The 20,325-nt window shown below is 42.0% G+C and overlaps 1 protein-coding gene across 2 annotated transcripts in view; it reads right to left on the minus strand.

Annotated features, from left to right (window-relative positions):
- LOC310814981 (filamin A-interacting protein 1-like) overlaps window positions 1–13,987 on the minus strand; it is a gene marked incomplete at its 5' end in the record, with an annotated part of 31,970 nt that extends 17,983 nt beyond the window's left edge. For both annotated transcript variants that reach the window (XM_083684570.1, XM_083684568.1), the window contains 3 exons: window positions 11,809–11,987; window positions 12,421–12,594; window positions 13,673–13,987. In XM_083684570.1, coding sequence (XP_083540696.1) covers window positions 11,809–11,987; window positions 12,421–12,594; window positions 13,673–13,987 — 668 coding nt within the window. The remainder of the gene's footprint in view (window positions 1–11,808; window positions 11,988–12,420; window positions 12,595–13,672) is intronic.
- Between the last annotated feature and the right edge of the window lie 6,338 nt (window positions 13,988–20,325).

Raw genomic sequence — 20,325 nt, forward strand, 5'->3', positions numbered from 1 at the left:
TCTGGACTGATACTGTTCTCACCTCAATGACAAGAGACAACAGATGGGTTGAATCTGCCCAGGCAGAGGGGGGAGGGTGGACATGTGGGTTATTCTGTATCTCTACAGTGGGAAACAAGAGAGATGAGAGAGCGTTCTGGAGTGTGGCCATGCTAGCCCAACCCACCCCAGGCCATCTGTCCCCTTTCTAAGTGTAGAGGACTGCTTTTTTTTGTCTGAGATGAAGGGTTGTGGAGTTAGATGACTGGGTTAAAGCTTTGGGTAGACCATAGGCATGTCTAACGATTACTTATACCGGGGCTCATCAACTCCTGTCCTGAGGTTTACCGCCAGGGTTGTATATCTTTCTTCTAGCCCGGCAACAGGCCTGATTCAACGAATCAAAAGCTTGATGATTTGTTGAGTAGTTTGGATCAGGTGTGATGGCAAAGCCTGGAACAGAAATTGTGTAAGCCTTGAGGTACTGCAGAAGCTGAGAAACCCCGTACTGCAAACAATCCTATCCTGAATTTATAATGGATCTTCAAGTTTGGACACTTCTACTGCATGGCGCCAACAAAACGTAGCCAAGACTTGGTGAGCCAAAAAAACGATCCTACAGTATCTGACTTTTCGTTATTTTGGGTAATCATAAAACTCATAATATATGGGTTCTTGAAACGTGAGATCATGATGTTCTTTGTTTTAAAAATGAGTGTGCTTTAGAAATGAGGTCATGCTATACTTAAAATAAATTAGAGATCCAGGCATACATGTTTATGCATGGTTTTAGTCTTGGTGTGCTTGCTTGTCCAGACCATTTCTACCTTACCTTTACATTCTGAAACTTTATGGGTGTTGGCAAACAACTGTTGCATGATGTCACACTATTGATAGGTAGGATTAGGGAAGCACCGGAGGAGATGGAAGAAGGCTGGTTAATGCCCTCCATGTTGGCATCAAACATTCTAAATCTACATTCCAACCTAGAATTTTGAGTATAATGTACATGTCTTGGTATGTGTGACCACGGTTGGGAAATGAATCTCGTAGTTTGTATTACTAGTACTAGTATCTACAGTATGGTCTTGATAGGCATTTTCTACAAATAGGCACTTTTTTTCCGCCTTTTCCTGACTGGTTCACATACTGTATGCAAGTGTATACATGCAGTGACTAAAACTATTGTAGACCACTACATAGGACCCTGATTTGTCCTCACTAAGTGGAACAAACCACAGCCCATATGGACTACTACATGTTCTTATCACTTGAGTGAGAGAAAAAAACATTGAAAGTGAAGAATTAACTGGAGATAAAATAAAATCTTTCATATTCCAAAATGTCAACCTTACTAGCTGTGAGCCAGCATCCTTGATAAAATATTAGTGTAAAAACTTGACTGGTCCACATTTTGACATTGATACTTCCCAGTTGGCTTTTTCTTTAGGCCAGCTGAATAGCCTCTGAAACAAGATAGACTCCTTAAAAAACGTCTTTGAAACCCTCTCTCCAGCCCCCACGCTTAAAAATCCCCATAAAGCACCTCTTTCATTGCCAGTGGATTACCTTGTTGATGACCCCCACACATTTATCCCGGCTCCTGCCATTTCATATGGTCTGACCCTATGTTCTATGTAGGGGTAAAGAAAGAATGGATGGAGAACAGTCTTTTAGAGGAACATGATGATGGGTTGAATTTCATCATCCTAATCTTAAAGCGTAGTCAGTAGGCGTCACCTAATCCCGCTCAGTTCCCCCTGGCCTCATGTTCTGTTTCTTTTCCTTTAATGTTACAAGCTGTGTCACACAAATTGCCCCCCGGTCATGTTTCACTAAGGGCTGTGGGTTCCGTGTCGTGTGTGCCCCTGAACCACTCAAAGCAACAAGGGAATAATAAGTTCTCATCTTCCCACACCACTACTAACTAATTTGACAATAACTACAGATATATTCAGTCTTGGAGTGAGACAGCATGGTTGAGGTAAATGGAGAATTTAGACTCTTCATCTGTAATGGTTGCCCAGAAGCAGAACCGTACCAAAGATGGATTCCCTTACCCCTATCTTTTCATTAGAATTTGCTCTATGATCATGTTTTTCTAAGTGCAGCTGTTGCTCTAGTCTTGGGCATTTGGTTTCTTGTACGACTGCAATAATTATCCATTTGGACCATTGGGCCTACTATACAGTTGATTAAACACACTCAGGGTGGGTCAAATCTCAGAAATTCTCTCATAAATAGACTGGATTTGGTTTTATGTTAGTTTGAATTACATTTCTGTAATGTACTCTAAGGATCTATGTGGACTTGTAAAAATGTTCACTGATTTAAGTACTTTTGCGCTAGCGCCACTTGGCAATGGTGACTGTTATGAATGAGGTCGCACTTGCTAGTGTCTTCCTCCAGCCACTGTGCCGCCTCACTCTCTCACTCACTCACTCACTCACTCACTCACTCACTCATCATCGACTTATTAACTGCACCTGTGTTTAATTGTCACTGATGCTTTATGTACCCTCACTTCCCTTCACTCCCCGCTCAGTCTTCACAGTGTGTGCACTGTGTGTTGGTCACCTGAGAAAAGTAAGCCATTGAAATTCACGAGTACTGTTTTAGAGATGTTGTTCTCTCCCTTTATTTTCGAGTTAAGTCCGTAGCCTTTTGAATATACATGATTACTGTTTTGGAGACTTTGTTTTCTCCCCTTTGTTTTTGAGTAAGTCTGTGTTTGTATCCTGTGTTGCCAAATCAACTTTCAAGTAAAGATCCTTTTATTTGGTATTGCTGCCTCCTTTATATGCACCGCACCTGGGTGTGCTCATCCTATCAAATCCTTACAGGTGACCAGCTTGTCTGGATTTTATTTTATTGAAGTAATTCTTTGTAGTTTGCTCTATCATCAGTCACAAACCAAACTGTATTGTATTTTAATGCTCATTTGGAACATCACATTTATTTTTAGTCCCAATATGTCAAACAGCTAAACATTTACCATACTAGAAAAAAGTACTGTATATATTTTCATGCTCAATGTAGCCGATTTTCACAATAGTTTTCTTCCATATGGTCTTAAAAATGTATGCAAACGTTCTTCATCAATCATCTTGAACACCTTTCATTGAGCCTGGACAAGAGAAGAAGAGAAACATATTTAAGACACTACTGTGGCTCCTATTTCCCTGTTTCTGACATCCAGGCCCAAGATGCAATGGGACAGGGTGGTCCCTCTGACAGCTCTGCATTGTTTCTTGCCAAACGGTCGATCCCCAAAGTTTTAGTTTTGGTTTCCATATCACGTCCTGGCATTCAACCACCTCTGTCTCGACAACCTCTCCTTAGGCTTCAGGATATGGCCTTGAATTCATCTCTCCCATCGTAACCACAAACTCAACCCCCTGTCTCAGTTTCAGTTCTATTCTACTTGGACTTGCAACATTGAAAAGTGTAAAATGAAAATCCCCTGAGTTGAGGAAGGAGGGTATGAGAGGGATATTAGATAACAGGGTAATAGAAGACTGACCTAACTTTCCTCAAACAAAGGACTGCATTCACACCGAACAAGTAAACAAACTTGATGATTTTGACACCCATGTTGAGTCTGCGTCATCTGAAAAACTAAATTGAACCCCCCGTCCCCATAAATGTTAGTAATTAACAGTGTTCCCACCTCAAAATGTGTTGTTTCCTAACACTTAGCGCAAGTTACGAGGTCTATTTTCGATTTTACACAAACCTAATAAACATCACATTGCTTCCGTGTTAATGGGATGACCCACTGAATCATCGGTCTCATAAGTCAGAAAAATTCCATTTTGATTTCGATGGAATTGTAGTATGAAAGGTTTTTTGTGTCATTTATGCAAAATGAGTGATAATGCGTAATTGAGTGGAGTTTCTAACTATGTACTGTAAGTAACTTTTGTTTTACAGCCTGGTGAGGCTTGGTTCAACCAAGTTGTCAATGGTCCAAAAGAGGATATGAGGTCATACACCATGATGACATGGAGTTCCTGGGAAGGGTGTTATCTGCAAGGTTGTTGCCAAACCGGAGAACAAGTGCAGTTGACATGAACCATTACGCCTTACATTAGGGGTGAGTTATGTCAAAGAGAAGCAAAATCTGGCTAGGGTACCCTAGTTGTCTAACATGAGTCAGCCCCTCTTCTGTCACTTTGGCATGTCTTGTTACTGACTGCTGAAAGTCATTCTACATGACAGAAAACTGAATTTAGAGTGATAGAAAATGGCTTCCCCAACATTAACTGTAATCTGTCACAAAGAGAGAAACATTGCCACCTTAATTACATTTAAATGTTTACACAATTCAGCCAGAGCTGGCCTGAGGACGCATTCACCATGATAACAGCTTTCAGATGGCAGCTCTGGGCCTATTTTCCCTGCATAATTCACTCACTGTCTTGACACCATGTTGGCTAAGACCACAAGCATAGGCATATTGTTCAGACAAAGCAGCTGCCAGTTTCAAGGACTTAATGTCCAAGTTCATGTTGTTGCTTCCTCCCAGTCTGACAATACAGGATAAAAAATGGACCTACACTTCCCTTTACCATGTTTTGCAAGTCATACTTTCAGAGATATTCACTTAAACAACTGCAGAAGGAGAATAAATCAGAAAGCCAATCCTAGAGGGTAAAAGTATCCTGAACATGTCATTCCTGGGATGTTTGCTCCTCTGTTGTAATTCAAGACTCATCTTCGCTGGCTGGCTCCGGCTTTGGCAGAGACACTACATAGCTCAAAGCAAGTGCATAATTGTCATGCATTCTGTGCATATACTGAAATGTTTTCATAGTCTCCTTGAGTTTTTTTTTTGTCTTCTGTACTATGCACTGCCTCTTTTTATGCACAGGATTCATTGGCTCATTTACCGGTTATGTAATATTTTTTAATAAATCCTTTATAAGGTCTACATAAATGCTGAACAAATAATTGAGCAGGCCTTCAACAAGGCCTTCAACAAACACAAAACTATGTGTGACCTGCAACATAGTGAAGTGCATTGACCTCCATCAATGACAAAGAAAATTGCTCTTTCACTGAATCCTAACGGCTGTACCTACTTAAGGAGGAAATAATCCGTTTATACAAGTGACAATGACACAAACTTGGCAGACCTTATTTGAGTGCTTGAGAAAAGGGAGAACAGTTATGCAGAGAAAGAAAATGCTGGGGTGGATTAATATGTGATATGTAAAACACTTGGATGCTTCATTACACAGATAAATAGCCGAGTTGTTCCTTTTTGTTTTCAACTTCAAATATTATCCCCTGTATAGGGCCAAGAGTTTTTTTCTGACCAAGTGACCAGACCAGGAAAAGCAGTGTTACGTGTGGATCCGTCTATCCATAGCAGAGTACTGTGTGGCCTACAAGCCTATGGGTCTGTACCATGTTTTGGCCCTCTCTCTGTGACCCATTTGCTGCTTTTCGAGAGACGCCATCCAGTCTGATAACCAGGACAGATCTGTAGCTTTAATCCCTCGGTATTCCTTACAAGGCTTTTCTCTTTAAAGACAGAAGAAGGGGGAAAAATACGAGCTGTGAGTATGTTCTCTGAGGTCTGCGAGACTAATCACTGCATACTGTCAGTGATACGTAATCACATTACGCCATACAATGACGGCTCCCCGGACCTAATTACTGCACATTTACCACACATTTACAGAGGTAACAGAAGATCTCTGACAGCATCACACACTAAGAAAAGCATATACTTGTAAAACTGGCATTTGATGTTGATCTATCATCATTACGTCCAGGGTTTTCCTCATAAATCACCCACATATATATTGTGCAAAATGGTCTAGGACAAGCTCAGCTAGGTATAAAAAAGATGAAAATTAAGATGGAAATGATTATGGACTTGGTGTATTAAGTATTGCAGAGCAGCCCATCTGTTCGAATTAGCTTGTCTTAATGGAGGTATTAGCTCATTCCCCCTTTCTGTGTCTACTCCTAAAATGGTGTGGTTAGTTTTAGATTTTGACATGGTGCGTATCTTCTCCTTTTTCCATTCATTGGGATTGAGACACAATCAACATAAATAAACATATACATATAGATGACATGGGATGCGGGATGTGGACTCATCTCGGCATAAGGCCATTTTGGAGGTCTGATAATGTCTGACAAACATAGATTTGTTTTGTTAACTATCACTTGAGCATTAGATTTACAGCAGGCTCTCCCGTTGTAATAACTGACCTGGTAGGAATCTTTATGAGAAGCAAAGCTTAAAGGCGCACAGTTTAATCCAAGTGTTGGTCTTATCATCATGTCTAAACCTCTGTTTTGGATTAGCTTTCTATGGCCAGGGGAATGGGACAATCCACTCAATATATGTCTGGGGAGGAAGAGAGTGTTGGCAGCCTAGTCTGAGTTAGGTCACAATCAGGAACTGGCTCACTTTTTCCAATCAGTCCAACACCAAGCCTGTGTGACATAATGACAGTATGTTAAAACAGAGAAGAGCAGCTAAAACTGGAAACTGGAAATGGTTCTTTTGAACAAGGTTGTTTGAACAACCGTAAGAAGATTAAAGAAGATAAGTCATATCATGGTATTCTGTTATTTACCCCGAGCCTCATCATGACAAGTGCATCTTGAAAACCAAAAACTTCCACTGCTATGTGTATAGGCTTCTCAGTTAGTATAACAAAGGACGCAAAAGAAAAAAAATATTTTAATATTGTGCAAAAGCATATACATCTTCTAAATATTGAAGAATGGTTGATTGGGTTGATTGGCCTCAGACATTTATTCCATACAATTATTGGGGGATTATGGCAAGCCTATGTAAATGTAAGGATTAATCTTTACAAACAAACATAATGCTCTCATGCTCTCATACGGTACTCGTAAAAACTCTAATTGCAAAGAGGAGCAGCCAAAATTTTATCCATCCAGTTTCCCAGAAGTGACGGTCAAAGATGTAGTGATGCAACAGGAAATGAGCCATGCGTTGCTATGAAAAAGTATATACAGAGGAGAAGAAGCCAGTGAATGTGTCATGCTTGTGATTCCTGACCTCACTAAGCTTCTGTGGTGGCATTCACTGTACTACACCACACGATTATACACATTTCAAACAACGCCATTGATAGCTTGCTGGAGGTATCTGCCTTTCAGCCTTTTCCCTTCCAAGAACTTGACCTATTTCCACTGGGAAGGGAGAATGTCATGCAGACATGTGGAGGCAGTGAAAAGATCCCAATCTATTGGTGATTGATTTGTGCGAAATTCTTTGAGTCAATGCAGGCATAGAAATATATTGCAATTCTATTGCCCACTGTATGAGCCAAATCCACAACACATTTTCATCTGTGCAAAGTCTGCAACAGTTGTTTTCCACAAAACAAAACAAAATAAAGGTTGCAAAAAGGAATTTCACTCTCCATCCTGAAACCCTACACTGCAATTCCAAACAGAAATGTTCAGTATGCCTGAGTGAAGACATTTGGCCCAGGAATACAGCTGTGCAATTCCCGACAGTCCTGACAGACTTCAGAGCCTCGGCTGGAGGCATAGGAATCAAATTTGCCAGCAATCGGTGATTAATGTCTAAGATGCCTGTCTTTTCAATGAGCTTTAAATTATAGTATCTAAATCATGCAGAGGTAGTCAGAATGTGCCCGTGGATCCTGCTTGTGCTTGCTGCAGAACACAGGCAACAGCTGGCTGACAACTTCCTCAAACATAGTAGATAAGCACATATAAAGTTCATAACCTACCCTGCAGGGTAACCTATAGAGAAGGGATTGGTCATAAATAATAATGAATTCAAGATAGCAAATCAAAGTTCAATGTTCTATCTTAAAGAACAGGGCAGGTCTGGATAATACGGATCCTAGCAATGATGGCATCACATTGGAATGTTCCAGATGTACCTGAATGATGTCATCATCAAAGCCTCTGTGAGTTGGGAATGTCGAGTGGTAGCGAGAGTTTTGCCCATTTGACTACAGTGTCAAACTAACTGCTACTGTGCTTCCTTTGTGCCATGACAAACTGCAAGTGGACACTCCTTAATCTCACTCCACCAAAACAGGTTTCAGATCTGCATATCTCTTAGTAAGTCTAATGAAGCTCACACCATCCATACCCAACCCTGTCCTCATCAAGTTCTAAAAAAGGATACAGCAAAATCATTTTAGCATTTTTTACATTATACCTGTCTCAAATTGTGTATGTGCTATCTCCGCTATGAAGATAAATATACAAAACAACAACAACAACAATAATAATAATAATAATAATAATAATAATAATAATAATAATAATAATAATAATATACAACATGCCTATATTTCATTAGCCTCAAACAAACTACCTCCTGCTCCTCCAGGTTTTTTTGGGGTACACCATGCATGTCATGAAATGCGAGAGCGAGCAAGAGATTTAGGTGGTCATAAAACATTACCTTCCTTTCAGTTCCTGCAAAAGAACAAAAGAGACAGAGCAAGTTAAATGCCTGCCCTGTATGCAACACGTCTGTGTGTGCTGAAGTCATGTTTTCGGCAACATCTGCTGATGGTTAGAGGGGCTGCTCTCACTCTCAAACCCCACTCCTGCTCATACCCAGCGCGCAGTGAGGTCATCAGGCCTGGATGCGGCTTGATAGCCAATTAATCAGCGGAGGGGGGGGTTGCTTGACCTCCCCCAAACCCCCTCACCCCTAAAGATTAACATGCTTTTTGGGGTTTCCAGGGAGGGGTCACCCAACTGTCGGAGGCTCACTGCCATGAAACAAGGTCAAAATATAGAAGGAGAGAGAGAGGGAGGGAGGGAGAGAGAGAGAGGAGGAGAAAGAAAGAGAGAGCAAGAGAGAAAGAGGGAGAGAGAGAGAGAAAGAAAGAGAGAGAGATCTGATGTCCGTTCCCAAATCCTGCTACACATAGCCCTCAGAGTATGTAATCACAGTCGCTGCTTGCCAGGGCCCAGAAAGGAAATGATTACATCCAGCTAAAATGCATCATACAACAATGGATTAACAAGCGTGAAATTAAAACCTGGTGTTGCACAGTGCTCTTCAAACAGGCGAGACATGGCTAAAGCGAAGTGCTTTGATAACAGAGAGGATTATTGTTGCTCTCATCAAGGAGTGATAAGTGGTTAGTCTATATTCTGTGCTTTTGAAGATTTACTGTTTTTCTGCCCTCTGCGACATTGTTTTAGAAGAACTGTCGTAGGAACAGAAGCTGCAACACAACCTACAGTATGAGGCCCTTAAATGGGTGGATGACTGCTGCAGTATTTACTCAAGTTGCTTTGGGGAGAATATTTCGGCATCCAAGATAGTTTTTCTATTTTGGGGAGAAAGATGTTTGGTTCAGACAAGTCTTTTTACAACTGGTTTATTTGCCCATGTTGGTAATAATGGTCAACACAAGACACATCCCCACCCTCTATAGTCTTCTGCTCATGTTATTCTGAAATGTATGCAGGTCCCTGCATTGCCTGTTGTGTTGTGTTGAATGTCATGCAGCCTACTGCATGTGTTACGAGTAATGGTAGTGTTTACCAACGTAACGCATGGATGGTGTGCAAAGTATTTCATATACTGTAATTGACACATACTGCCTGAGTTGTAGGTGATAAGGTCAGGTGAAGGTACAGTAGAGAAGAAGACAGAGAGATGTGTCTCACGATAGTGGATATACACATGGATGGCATGCCTATAGTTTGACATGATGTAATCAGTACCAAGCTTGCACTGTACCAAGCACCACTTTGATGCTTTTGTTTGGTTTGAACAAACAAGCAAACACTTAACTTTCAGTTATGGCCCATTAACTGCTGTTAGTCATGGTACCGTATTTATGAGCCTATGGGATATGGTTGTAACTTCATGAAACCCCAAAATATTCTCAAGAGTAACTGACCTGGTAGATATTTGATAGTGTGTAACAGTTTAATATAACTTCATTTATTTACATTTACATTTACATTTATGGCATTTAGCAGACTCCTTTATCCAAAGCGGCGTACAACAAATACATTTGTTTAAGTAAGTGAATCATCTATCCAACAGTCATCGTAAGACAAAATAATCAATGCTCACACCAGGGGCCATTGGCAGTCGTAATGCCAGTAGGCTAACTTTAAATTACCCTGAATACACTAATGAAAAGTATAATCTATCTTTTGAGGATTGTCTAGACAAACAACCAGGGATTGAAACAGGTAAGAAAACACCTCAGAAGTGCACATGTATTATTGTAACAGAGCACTTCACTAGAGCAACAGAACACTGTACGAGAGCTAAGACAGATGAATAAGGCAGATGTAGAAACGTGGCTTGCTTGCATACACATGCACTGAAGCTGAAATCTGGATGTCCTCTGGAAGGCTTAGGACAAAAACTTCAAGTAATTTCCATGGCGACCTGACATCTTGTTGAACATGCGCTATGATTAATGCCTCTCCCAGCCATTGTGTTCCTTTTTCTCTCGTATAAATCTTTTGCTTTTTCTCACAGAAGTAATTATCGCAACCCTGGACAGAGAGGCTATTTTTCATGGCAACCTCTCTTTTCTGACACGCTCTGTGACGGAGCCCAGTCCCCCATCCCGCCCACCATGCCAAGTTAAATACACTGATCGACTCTGATAATGTGGTCATCACAATTAGGTCAGCTTGGCGGGCTGATTGCCATAGATATTTCCCTGTGAAATAATCTGATGAGTGTGTAATCTTGCTGAGGCAGGCAGCAAGGAGTGAAAGTCACACTGTGCATTACCTCCACTCCACAGCTTATTCCGGTTTACACAGATTGATTCTGATGGATGTTTCTGCCTCAGCACTCCCTGTTAGGGCTTGAATGTTCTCGTTCAGAGTGGATGCTTAACTGTGGATCTCCCTGACTTCAGACTGACATTTCCATATAAAGACATGACTTCAGCTCACAGTAGGCCAGAGAGTATATGTTTGTTGGGTTTAAGAGGGATCTTGCAATGATCAACAATGGCAGCAGCAGTTTCATTTTTGGCCAAGTTATCGAGTTACACTCGATAACTGCCAACTGCTGTCAGATTTCTTGGTACTCTTGTCCAAAATGAGTGTGGGTCACGTATGAGTTATTACACAATTAATGTTTCTAATAGGGATGAAGAAACATTTTGTCAGTGGATGTGTTGTGTAAAGAACCTAACCTAACCTGTGTTTTGTTTGTTAAGTCTTCTCTGCATAGCAATCCATGTTCTTATGATACACAGAGAAACTTGTCTACAATGAAAATGAAAAGAAAACTCAACAACATTAACATAGATAGTATTCTGATTGTATATGGTATCTACTGAGAAATGTGCTAATATCTACATATTACAATAAATATTTCAAAATGTTTCTTTCACAGCTATTCAGGGTTTGACTATTGTTCTCTTGAAGCAAATTAAGTCTTTGGATTGCATTGCCAATTCAAAGTTACTTGTCACAACACAGCTTGGGTTAGCTCATATCTGATGTGGGGATGACTATTCAAAGGGCACCTGGCAAGTGATACATTTGATCATTTACCAAGCTTTTGGGTTTAAGCTCCTGTCTCCTGGAGGGATGGGGGTGAGGCTAAGTTTAGAACAGATTACTGAGAACAAATGGAGTTTGCCAGACTGACATCTTAACTATTAATAATGCCCCATCAATGCATGATTTAAACTAACATTTTTTTTACATCCATAAGACATCCGTTAATCTGAAGTCATTAAGTATAATCATAATGTGTGTTGTATGTATAGAAATAGCAGTGCTGCGTCATACCGCATTCCCATTGTTTACTCCCTGTTTACTACTTGTTTAATCCTCACTGACCTTTCTCTCTCCTGCTCCAGCAGGTTGGTGAACTCGTCACTCTTCTTTATGAACTCTCCGTGGTTCCTCTTCTCATCATCCAGCTTGTAGAGAGCCTGCTTGTGGGACTGCTCGGCCATGAGGAGCTGCTCCAGCATGCGCCGGTGGGTTTCCTTCTGCTTCTCCACCAGCTTGTCCAGCTATGGGACCACACACAGATTGTCACTTGTGTGCGGACCGAAATCTGCCAGGGTTGGGCTCATTTCAACTTTGAATTCACCCAAGTGAAATTAAATGAAATTCATGAATACAAAAATCAGTGGACAACTGAATTAAATGTAGCATTCATTGAAAATAAATGTAATTGATTCATTTAAAGGTAGACTCTGTGATATGATGTCACACCAGTGAACACAGAGCAACTTTCATCATGCTATGGGTTTCATGCTGAACTTTTAAACAAAAAACTTTCAGTTTACCTATCTCAAGCCTTGTTAATTGGCAAGGCCCTATACAGTACTTCACTGACCAAATGCAGACATGTTATTGAGATACGTTTTTTCAGACTGTATTATTCTTTATAATTATCTGACACCTTAGAGACCGCCAGTCTCCATTAGACTTGGTCATTACCTCAGCCATGGGCCTCTCGTAGATATCCTCTTGAAAGACATCGCCCTTGCCCTGGATGGCGTCTCTCTGCAGGGCCTGCAGTACTTTCTGTGGGGTGACGAAGCCGTACTGGGCCTCCAGGAGGGCTAGGTCGATTTTCTCAGCCTTCAGCACCGTGATCACCTCATCCCTGGCCTGCAGAGGGAGATTGAGAAGAGGAAACAGTATTATCAGAAGAAGTCAGGTCCCACAGATTGTGCAGACTTTTTCTCCAGCCCTGCATAAACACACCTCATTTAACTCATTAAAGGGGCAATCTGGGATTGGTACATCTTTTTTTTGGACTTTGAAATTATTGATATACAGCCATTGATTCTTGAAGAATGTAATTTATAAATGCCTCATGAGCTTAGTTAAACTGTCTTCATCAGAATACAAAGTATACTAGAAACCATGCATGCATAGCCCTCTTTGGAGCACCAGAAAGAATCTACACTACCCTCCCATAGACCTCTCTCTCTATCTCTCCATCTCTTCAGACCCTCTCAGTATTCCTCCATCTCTCCAGTGATTTCTATCCCTCCATCTCCCAAGACCCTCTCTCCATTCCCCTCTCAATGTCTCCAGCTGCCTCTGGTCATGCTCCATCAAAAAGCCATGGGAACGAGTGCCGTTCCATTCCTCCAGCCAAGGTCACCATGGCTCAGCCGTCTGCAGGATGGATTAGACGTGAAGTCTCAGGATTTATAAAAAGGTTGGGAGATGTGCTGCTCTTTTTTAATGGGTTCATCTCGTTGGTCCATCTCCTTTTATAGGTCTCCCTGCTATGGATGCATGCACCATCCATCACAACGGGGCTACCCCGGCTCTCTGATGTGAAAACGCTCCCCAGCTGTTCTCTGTCCATTACCCTGAGGCCTCTACCCAGGCTGCCCACGGCCCAGTGTAACCCTGTTAAAGACTACTCACGACCTAGTGTATCCCTTTTAAAGACTACTCGTGGCTCAGTTTAACCCTGTTAACGACTACTCATAGCTCAGTGTACCTATGTTAAAGACTACTCATAGCTCTGTGTACCTATGTTAAAGACTACTCATGGCTCAGTGTACCCCTGTTAAATACTCTTGGCCCTGTCCAATTCAATGCCAAAACTGCTCAATCTAATGAGAGTATTTTCCAGTGAGTTGATTAATTGGTCGATTGACAGTGATAAGACCCAGTTCCCCCACTGCCATTCTCTCTAGACAGCTCCACACCCATGACCTCTCTTCACCTGCAGTTCTCCCTCCAGCATGCTGAGCAGAAACAGGAGGTCGTCACGGGAAAGGTTGCCCTTCCCGCTCGCTGCCTTATCCTTCCGGCTACTGCTGCTGCCACTGGTACTGGTACTAGTGCTGGTACTGCCGCTCCCTGTCTTATGGTTCCTCTGGACAGTACCCGTGTCATCCGGCGGCTCCCTGTGTCTGGTCCGTCCCCCTGCCCTGCCTGAGGGCTCCTCGCGCTCTGCCACCCGCCGCCGTGAGCGTGCCCGGTGCTCTGCCAGTTTGGCCTTTGCCGCGTCCTCAAGGCTGTTGCTACGGGAACGCATCGTTGTTTACCTGCGGAGGGTACAGAGTTGGAAGAGGTTAGTGTGCTGTTGAGTAGACCAGCGACAGCTGGGCTGTGAATGGTGTGATCTGTTGAGCCTGCAGCTACAGTCGTCCAGGCGTTGTATAAGACTGTGGTAAGGTTTAATCACTGACTCATGACAATGATAAAGCAATGAATACTGGGACAGCCCACAGCTCCATTCATGCATTATTTACAGTTTTTCAGCAAGGCACAAAGCAAATGTAACCCCCAAATAGAAGTGGGCTGAAAAGAAAACCTGCTCAGGCCAATTGCTGGTGTTTGATCTGAGAAAAAGCACCCGAAGGCATTATATCATCAAAGTTGTATTAGTGGGGCTGGTCTGACAGTTTATGAGCAAGAGGGATAGCTGTGTGATTGCATATGTACACTGTAGGCAAGGCAAGGAATGATTTAGGCATGATGTCATCCCGCAGTCAAAGACTGCCTCGACAGATCTTACACTGAAATCTGGGCTCCAGGCGAAAGCCATATCCGTCAGTGTTTGCTCACACCATCACAATGCTAAGTCCCTGGAGGATAGTGTGTAACTCCAACCTTCCGTCATCCTTCATCAGAGTTCTGCTGATGAGTAACTTGCTTCAGTAGAACAACGCAATCGGCTCAAACCCAAATTAAACAGCTATTACTCACTGCAAGTCTCCCTACACTTAACGGCTCAAACTGACAAAGGTAGCTTCGTTATCCGAGTTGGGATTGCACAACAGATCAAGAGTTCAAACCAGGTCAGAAGCTAAATCCGACTGGCACTGTGTTGCGTGTTTAATATCTCCAATCTCTTTGATTGACCTGGAAATGTGTCACACTGTTGGCAGTGTGTGTTAATGTGAGACTGAAATAGAGCTCTCTGTAGTGTCTGGCATATCTCCATCGCCCCCTTTAACATTATACTCTCACTATTTAGACAAAGCTCGGAATTTTGAGAGTAAACATTACCGCGGGCCAACGCCACTGGTCAGTGCTGAGTTTGACAGTCACTGAGGCAGCCCTGTTACATTACTCTAATGGTCTTAGTGTTGGGAAATCAATACTAGGTTCAGCAGACACTACTTTGCATTTTATTTATGATGATGTTATCAATAATATTAAGGGTTAGGTAACCCTAATCAACCCTAACCCTAATCAATTGAAATTACCTGGTACCAAATGGTGCCTAATCGGACAGCACAGGTATTTAGTAATTGCCATGTCACTTCAGAGTAAACAAATGTCTGTGTGTAACGTAAAACAAATTCTGTCCTACCAAAGCTATTTTGGAGACTACTTTTCTTTGACAACTATCTTCGCTCTTTGGTTATAGGTCAATACCTATTGTTTCATAGTTGAAAACATAGAAAAGACAAAACAAAAAATGATGTGCAAAGACACTTTGGAAGCCACAACCAGTGAATCGAGCACGCCAAAAGCACAATTTTAGAGATGTTTTGAAATGTCCCTTGGACTCCTCCAGATTGTATTATCCAAAGAGCACAAAAACATCAGTTCTGAAACTGGTGTACACACACACACACACACACACACGCACACGCACACGCACACGCACACGCACACAAACACAAACACAAGCACACACACAGGCACAGGCGCACACACACACACACACACACACACACACACACACACACACAAACACACATAGTTTTTCTGTGAGAACATTTTGTTTTGCAGGCTGTCAACTTGGCAAAGGTGTGAAGAGGAATTTGCCAAGACACAAGAATCTAATTAGTTACCATATGAGGTAAAAGGCCTTGCATGTTCTTTTCTATGGCTAATGATGATGATGATGTGCACAGTGGTATATGTATCAGAGAAAAAGGTGTTATGAACAACAAACAACATCTTACATAAGCCAACATGGATGACAATACATAACTTTAGTAATAACCCTAACCCTAAACCTAACTCTCTACATTTTCTCTGTTAATTCAATCACACCCAAGTTTTAAACCCAAGTTTGTACTTTCGAGGTGTTGAAATGGAGTAAAGAGTGAAGAAAAAGACAATGCTGTGATCAGAGCTTCACACACACAGACATAGACACAGACACAGACACAGACACACACACAGACACACACACACACACACACACACACACACACACACACACACACACACACACACACACACACACACACACACACACACACACACACACACAGCCAATATGTATAGTCTAAACATATAGTCTATATATGATCCTGGCCTTGATTGTGCTAATATTTTCCCACCATGTTGTGAGACATCATCCTGTGTGACTCTGTGAATGAGTGAGTTTATAACATGTGTGAATCCGCCCAGAGATGACTTCACCATGATCTGATCTTTTACTAATCTCAGCAGCTGAACGTCATAGGTTTTGTCAAACAGGCTCAGGCAAACCCCATTCAGATCTCATTCTTGTATGCAGTATAATACAACCAGAAATCTCTGCCAAAAGGTGATGTAATGATAAATAGCAGCTCATATCATTTGCAAGGGATTAGTTATTGCTTTTGGCATAGAGAACATTACCTTATGCACACAACATTTATTCATGCTTGTGCATGTCCATGCATTGTGTATTAGTTAGTAAGATCAGTACACACGCACACACACACACACACACACACATACACACACACACACACACACACACACACACACACACACACACACACACACACACAAATAGAATACACACACACACAGCGTGGGACAAAAACAGCTCCACCATCATGGCATGGCACAGTTACCACAATCTTTGTCAGTTAATATTGACTTGATAATAAGACTGTTGTTGGCAGTCACTCACAGACCATTACTGTGCTTTGCAAACATATTAAGGTAACTGCAGCAGTAAAGTGCCAGTACAGAAGGAGAACTGCTCAGTGAAATCCAAGGAGAGGCACTGTGTGAGCAGGTCAAACTGCACTTGGTGCACCTAAAATGTCCGCCGGCCAAATGACCTCCACTGAGGCCATGTGGGACACTTATACCTTCTAGGACTCACAGTATCTAGAGAGACATGGCTACAGTGTCAGGTTGGTGGGCAGTTACCATTTTAGACATAGCTAATGTACCATTTTAGACATACCCACATGGCAGGCAGGGCAAAGATCACAGAGCAGAGCTCTCTGTAACTAGGGCCTTGTAGTGTAGAGATTTTACTGTGCAAATACAAAACTCTGAAAGCAAAACACTTCAGGGGTAGTTTGTTCATTTTTGGACTATTTGTGCCTACTGCTACATTTGGCCAATTCACAAAAGCTCGCCAGAAGGACCTGTAACACATCCACATTCTAAACACATCCAGTTGATTCCATCCTTCCACAGCATACACTTTGTTAGAGTACAGAACAGCTGTGTGACAACACTCACTCTGTGGTGCAGAAGCTGACATTATGAGAGGGCATAGGAATGAGTGGTTTGGACAGTGCTGGGAGGAATACTGAGCCTTATTGGTAAAAGGCGCCCTGACCATTGCAGTGACATCTTGTTTTCTCTCCCCTCTGTCTCTGTCTCTGTCTCTGTCTCTGTCTCTGTCTCTGTCTCTGTCTCTGTCTCTCTCTCTCTCTCTCTCTCTCTCTCTCTCTCTCTCTCTCTGTCTCTCTCTCTCTCTCTCTCTCTCTCTCTCTCTCTCTCTCTCTCTCTCTCTCCCTCTCTCTCTTCTCTGGATATAGTTCTAATAGCAGAAACGTTATTGTCTTGCATGCCTTGCTGCAGTATAGCTACATGACAAACTCATACTGAGTAATGCCAGAGGGCTTTGTTTCACCAACCACATTAGCAGTCTTTGAAAGAACCCAAGCTATGACAAACATTTGTGAAATGTACCCCCTGATGGTACAGATGGTTGTATGTTCTGAGGTAATTATGTTGACTGTTCCAGGCCAGTCATTTGTACAGTATCTTTCATGTTGTTTATAACATGTATCCAGCTTTTCCTTTTTTTAACATTTGAAAAATGCAGTTTTTTTCTACATGTGAAGTTAGTCTTTTGAGATTTTACACTGAATTTGGGTGGTATCGTCTTCAACCTGTCTGAACTACAAGCTCAACAAATGCCACCTAGGCCACCTGCTGTCTACGAAGACCACAGGTCCAGACAAAACACAATCCTTTCTTCATTTCTTCAAAGAAAGAAAGTGGATCAGACAGAGAAAGAGGAAGAGGAATGGCCAAAGTATGCTGCTAAGAGCTAACACTTGGCTCACTAAAACGAAACACATGGACCCTATGAGACATTCTTACTGTACACAATCTAAGAGGACACACAAATAGGACAGAGCACAATGGAAACGCAATGGAAGTCTATGAGAACACTAGAAATTCACTGAAATGTAAAACATGATCAGACTCAAGCCAACCTGTCTAGACATCCCTTTAAGACTCAACCCCTCGTCCAAGTGGAGTAAAAGTAAGTACGGATGTATGACTGATCACATCCGTTGTTTAACTGTGCAATCGTAGAGTGTAGTGATTTACGTGATCTTATTATCACTTATTTGTAATCTCATTTTCTGCCAAAATACTCCCCCTTCTCAGCCTGTTGCTCTGCTCACAATGTGTTGTTGCCTACATATCACAAAGCAACATTCATCCTTTCCAACTTGACCCCATCACAGCTTTAAGTCATTTTGGTTTTGCTGCTACAGAGCTAACCCAGAATCATCACTGTGCTCTTGACATAGTCCGTTTTTAGCAGCCTATGCATAGATTACACCCTGTCAGCCTGTGCTCTAGCGTCATCAACCATCCATTCCTCAGTCCTGCACCACGTTTTACCTTTATGACTTTCCTCAAGTATTTCACACCACCGCCTAGGCCGGGTACAGCATACCAGAGTTGCACTCAGCCTCACCTAACTGTTTATAGCCATACTTATGGAGTTTCAACTGGATATTCCTATCATAAATTCCGAGCATGGCTGCTATTTTGTACTTGTAGATCGTTTCAGAGTTATGTTATCAGTCGGTGTAATCTAATACACAATGTGCTAATGCTTCAGCAGCAAAAGGAAACTTTCAGCCTAATTTGTCAGTGAAAGCATAAAGAGCTTAAGGCTTGTTTCCCATCTTGAATTCCAAACATGGCTACTATTTTCACTTGTATATTGTTTCAAGGTTGGCGTTATTACCAGTAAGTGTTTGTGCATGTGTGCTATTAGCACGTAATAAGTAGCACTGGGGACACTTTGCAGCCAAATCTCTGAGTGAAAGTGTGAGGAGCCCACGGCTTTTCCATCTCTGGGCCAAGAATGACTTGTTGACAAACAGTGGTGGGAGCGCCATGGTTACGGGCAGCAATGGCAGTTCGCCTCAGAGGTGGACGGCGGGCAATAAAACCATCCAAGAGTTTCCTGCTACATTAGGGCCTGAACTGAACTCATTTGGGAATTCCAGAGCTCTGAGGTAAACCACTGCTTGCGACAACGGCTGTAATTCCTCAGAAAACTGAGGAAGAGGGATGTTCAGAAGCAGGTCAGGCCAAACAGGATGTTCCAGTACAGCTACAAGTATGTGTTAAAAAGCCTGACCTTGTCTCACTCAGGCTGCTGCAGTGTATGGCAGTGAAAATGCTTGACAAGAGAAATAACATTCATTGCAGGTTTTTACATACATTTTTTTGCAGTACTCAAAGTGATAACAGCAATAAAGTAAAGCAATAAAGTACAGTGGGTGGGTAAGATATCCAAGTTCATGACAGCTAGCAAATGTTGCTGGCTTTTTAAAATGTTTCTGACTGACTTTCAAATGTTGGCAATTAGAAAAGTGTCTTCTCTGTTTGTCAAACTTGGACTATGTCTTTCCAAATCGAAGAAAACATTCCAGTGTTGCGTCAAGTCTATCCATATCACCAACAGTAGGTTACCAGCTACCACACCTATGCATACAGTGCATTGAATTTAAAGGTCACCTCACAGCGTATACTAAAATGCGTCGACACCAAACCAGGCTCTTTGTCAGCTACAACTTGCTTTTAATACTGTACAATGTACCTTGTGTGATTATAACTTGTTTTGAATGGATACTGTCTACCATGGAGCCCTAAGGTTTATTACAAATTTTAAAGCCTGTACTCACCATTGCTCTTTGTATGCTCGGGTTGGATGGTCTGCCTTATCCACCCGTAGACTTAACCATTGGCATATTTTTATTTATAAGGCTATTCTTGGTCTGCTTCCATCTTACCTATGGATCTATATTCTTCAGAAAAGTATAGGAAGATATTGTCTTCGCTCCCAGGACATATTCCTAATATCTGTCCCAAAGTCTGTACTGATCTGTGAAAAAGAGCATTTAAGTATGCTGCTCACTC

The sequence above is a fragment of the Argentina silus genome (assembly GCF_951799395.1).
Source record: "Argentina silus genome assembly, chromosome: 14".
Taxonomy (NCBI): domain Eukaryota; kingdom Metazoa; phylum Chordata; class Actinopteri; order Argentiniformes; family Argentinidae; genus Argentina; species Argentina silus.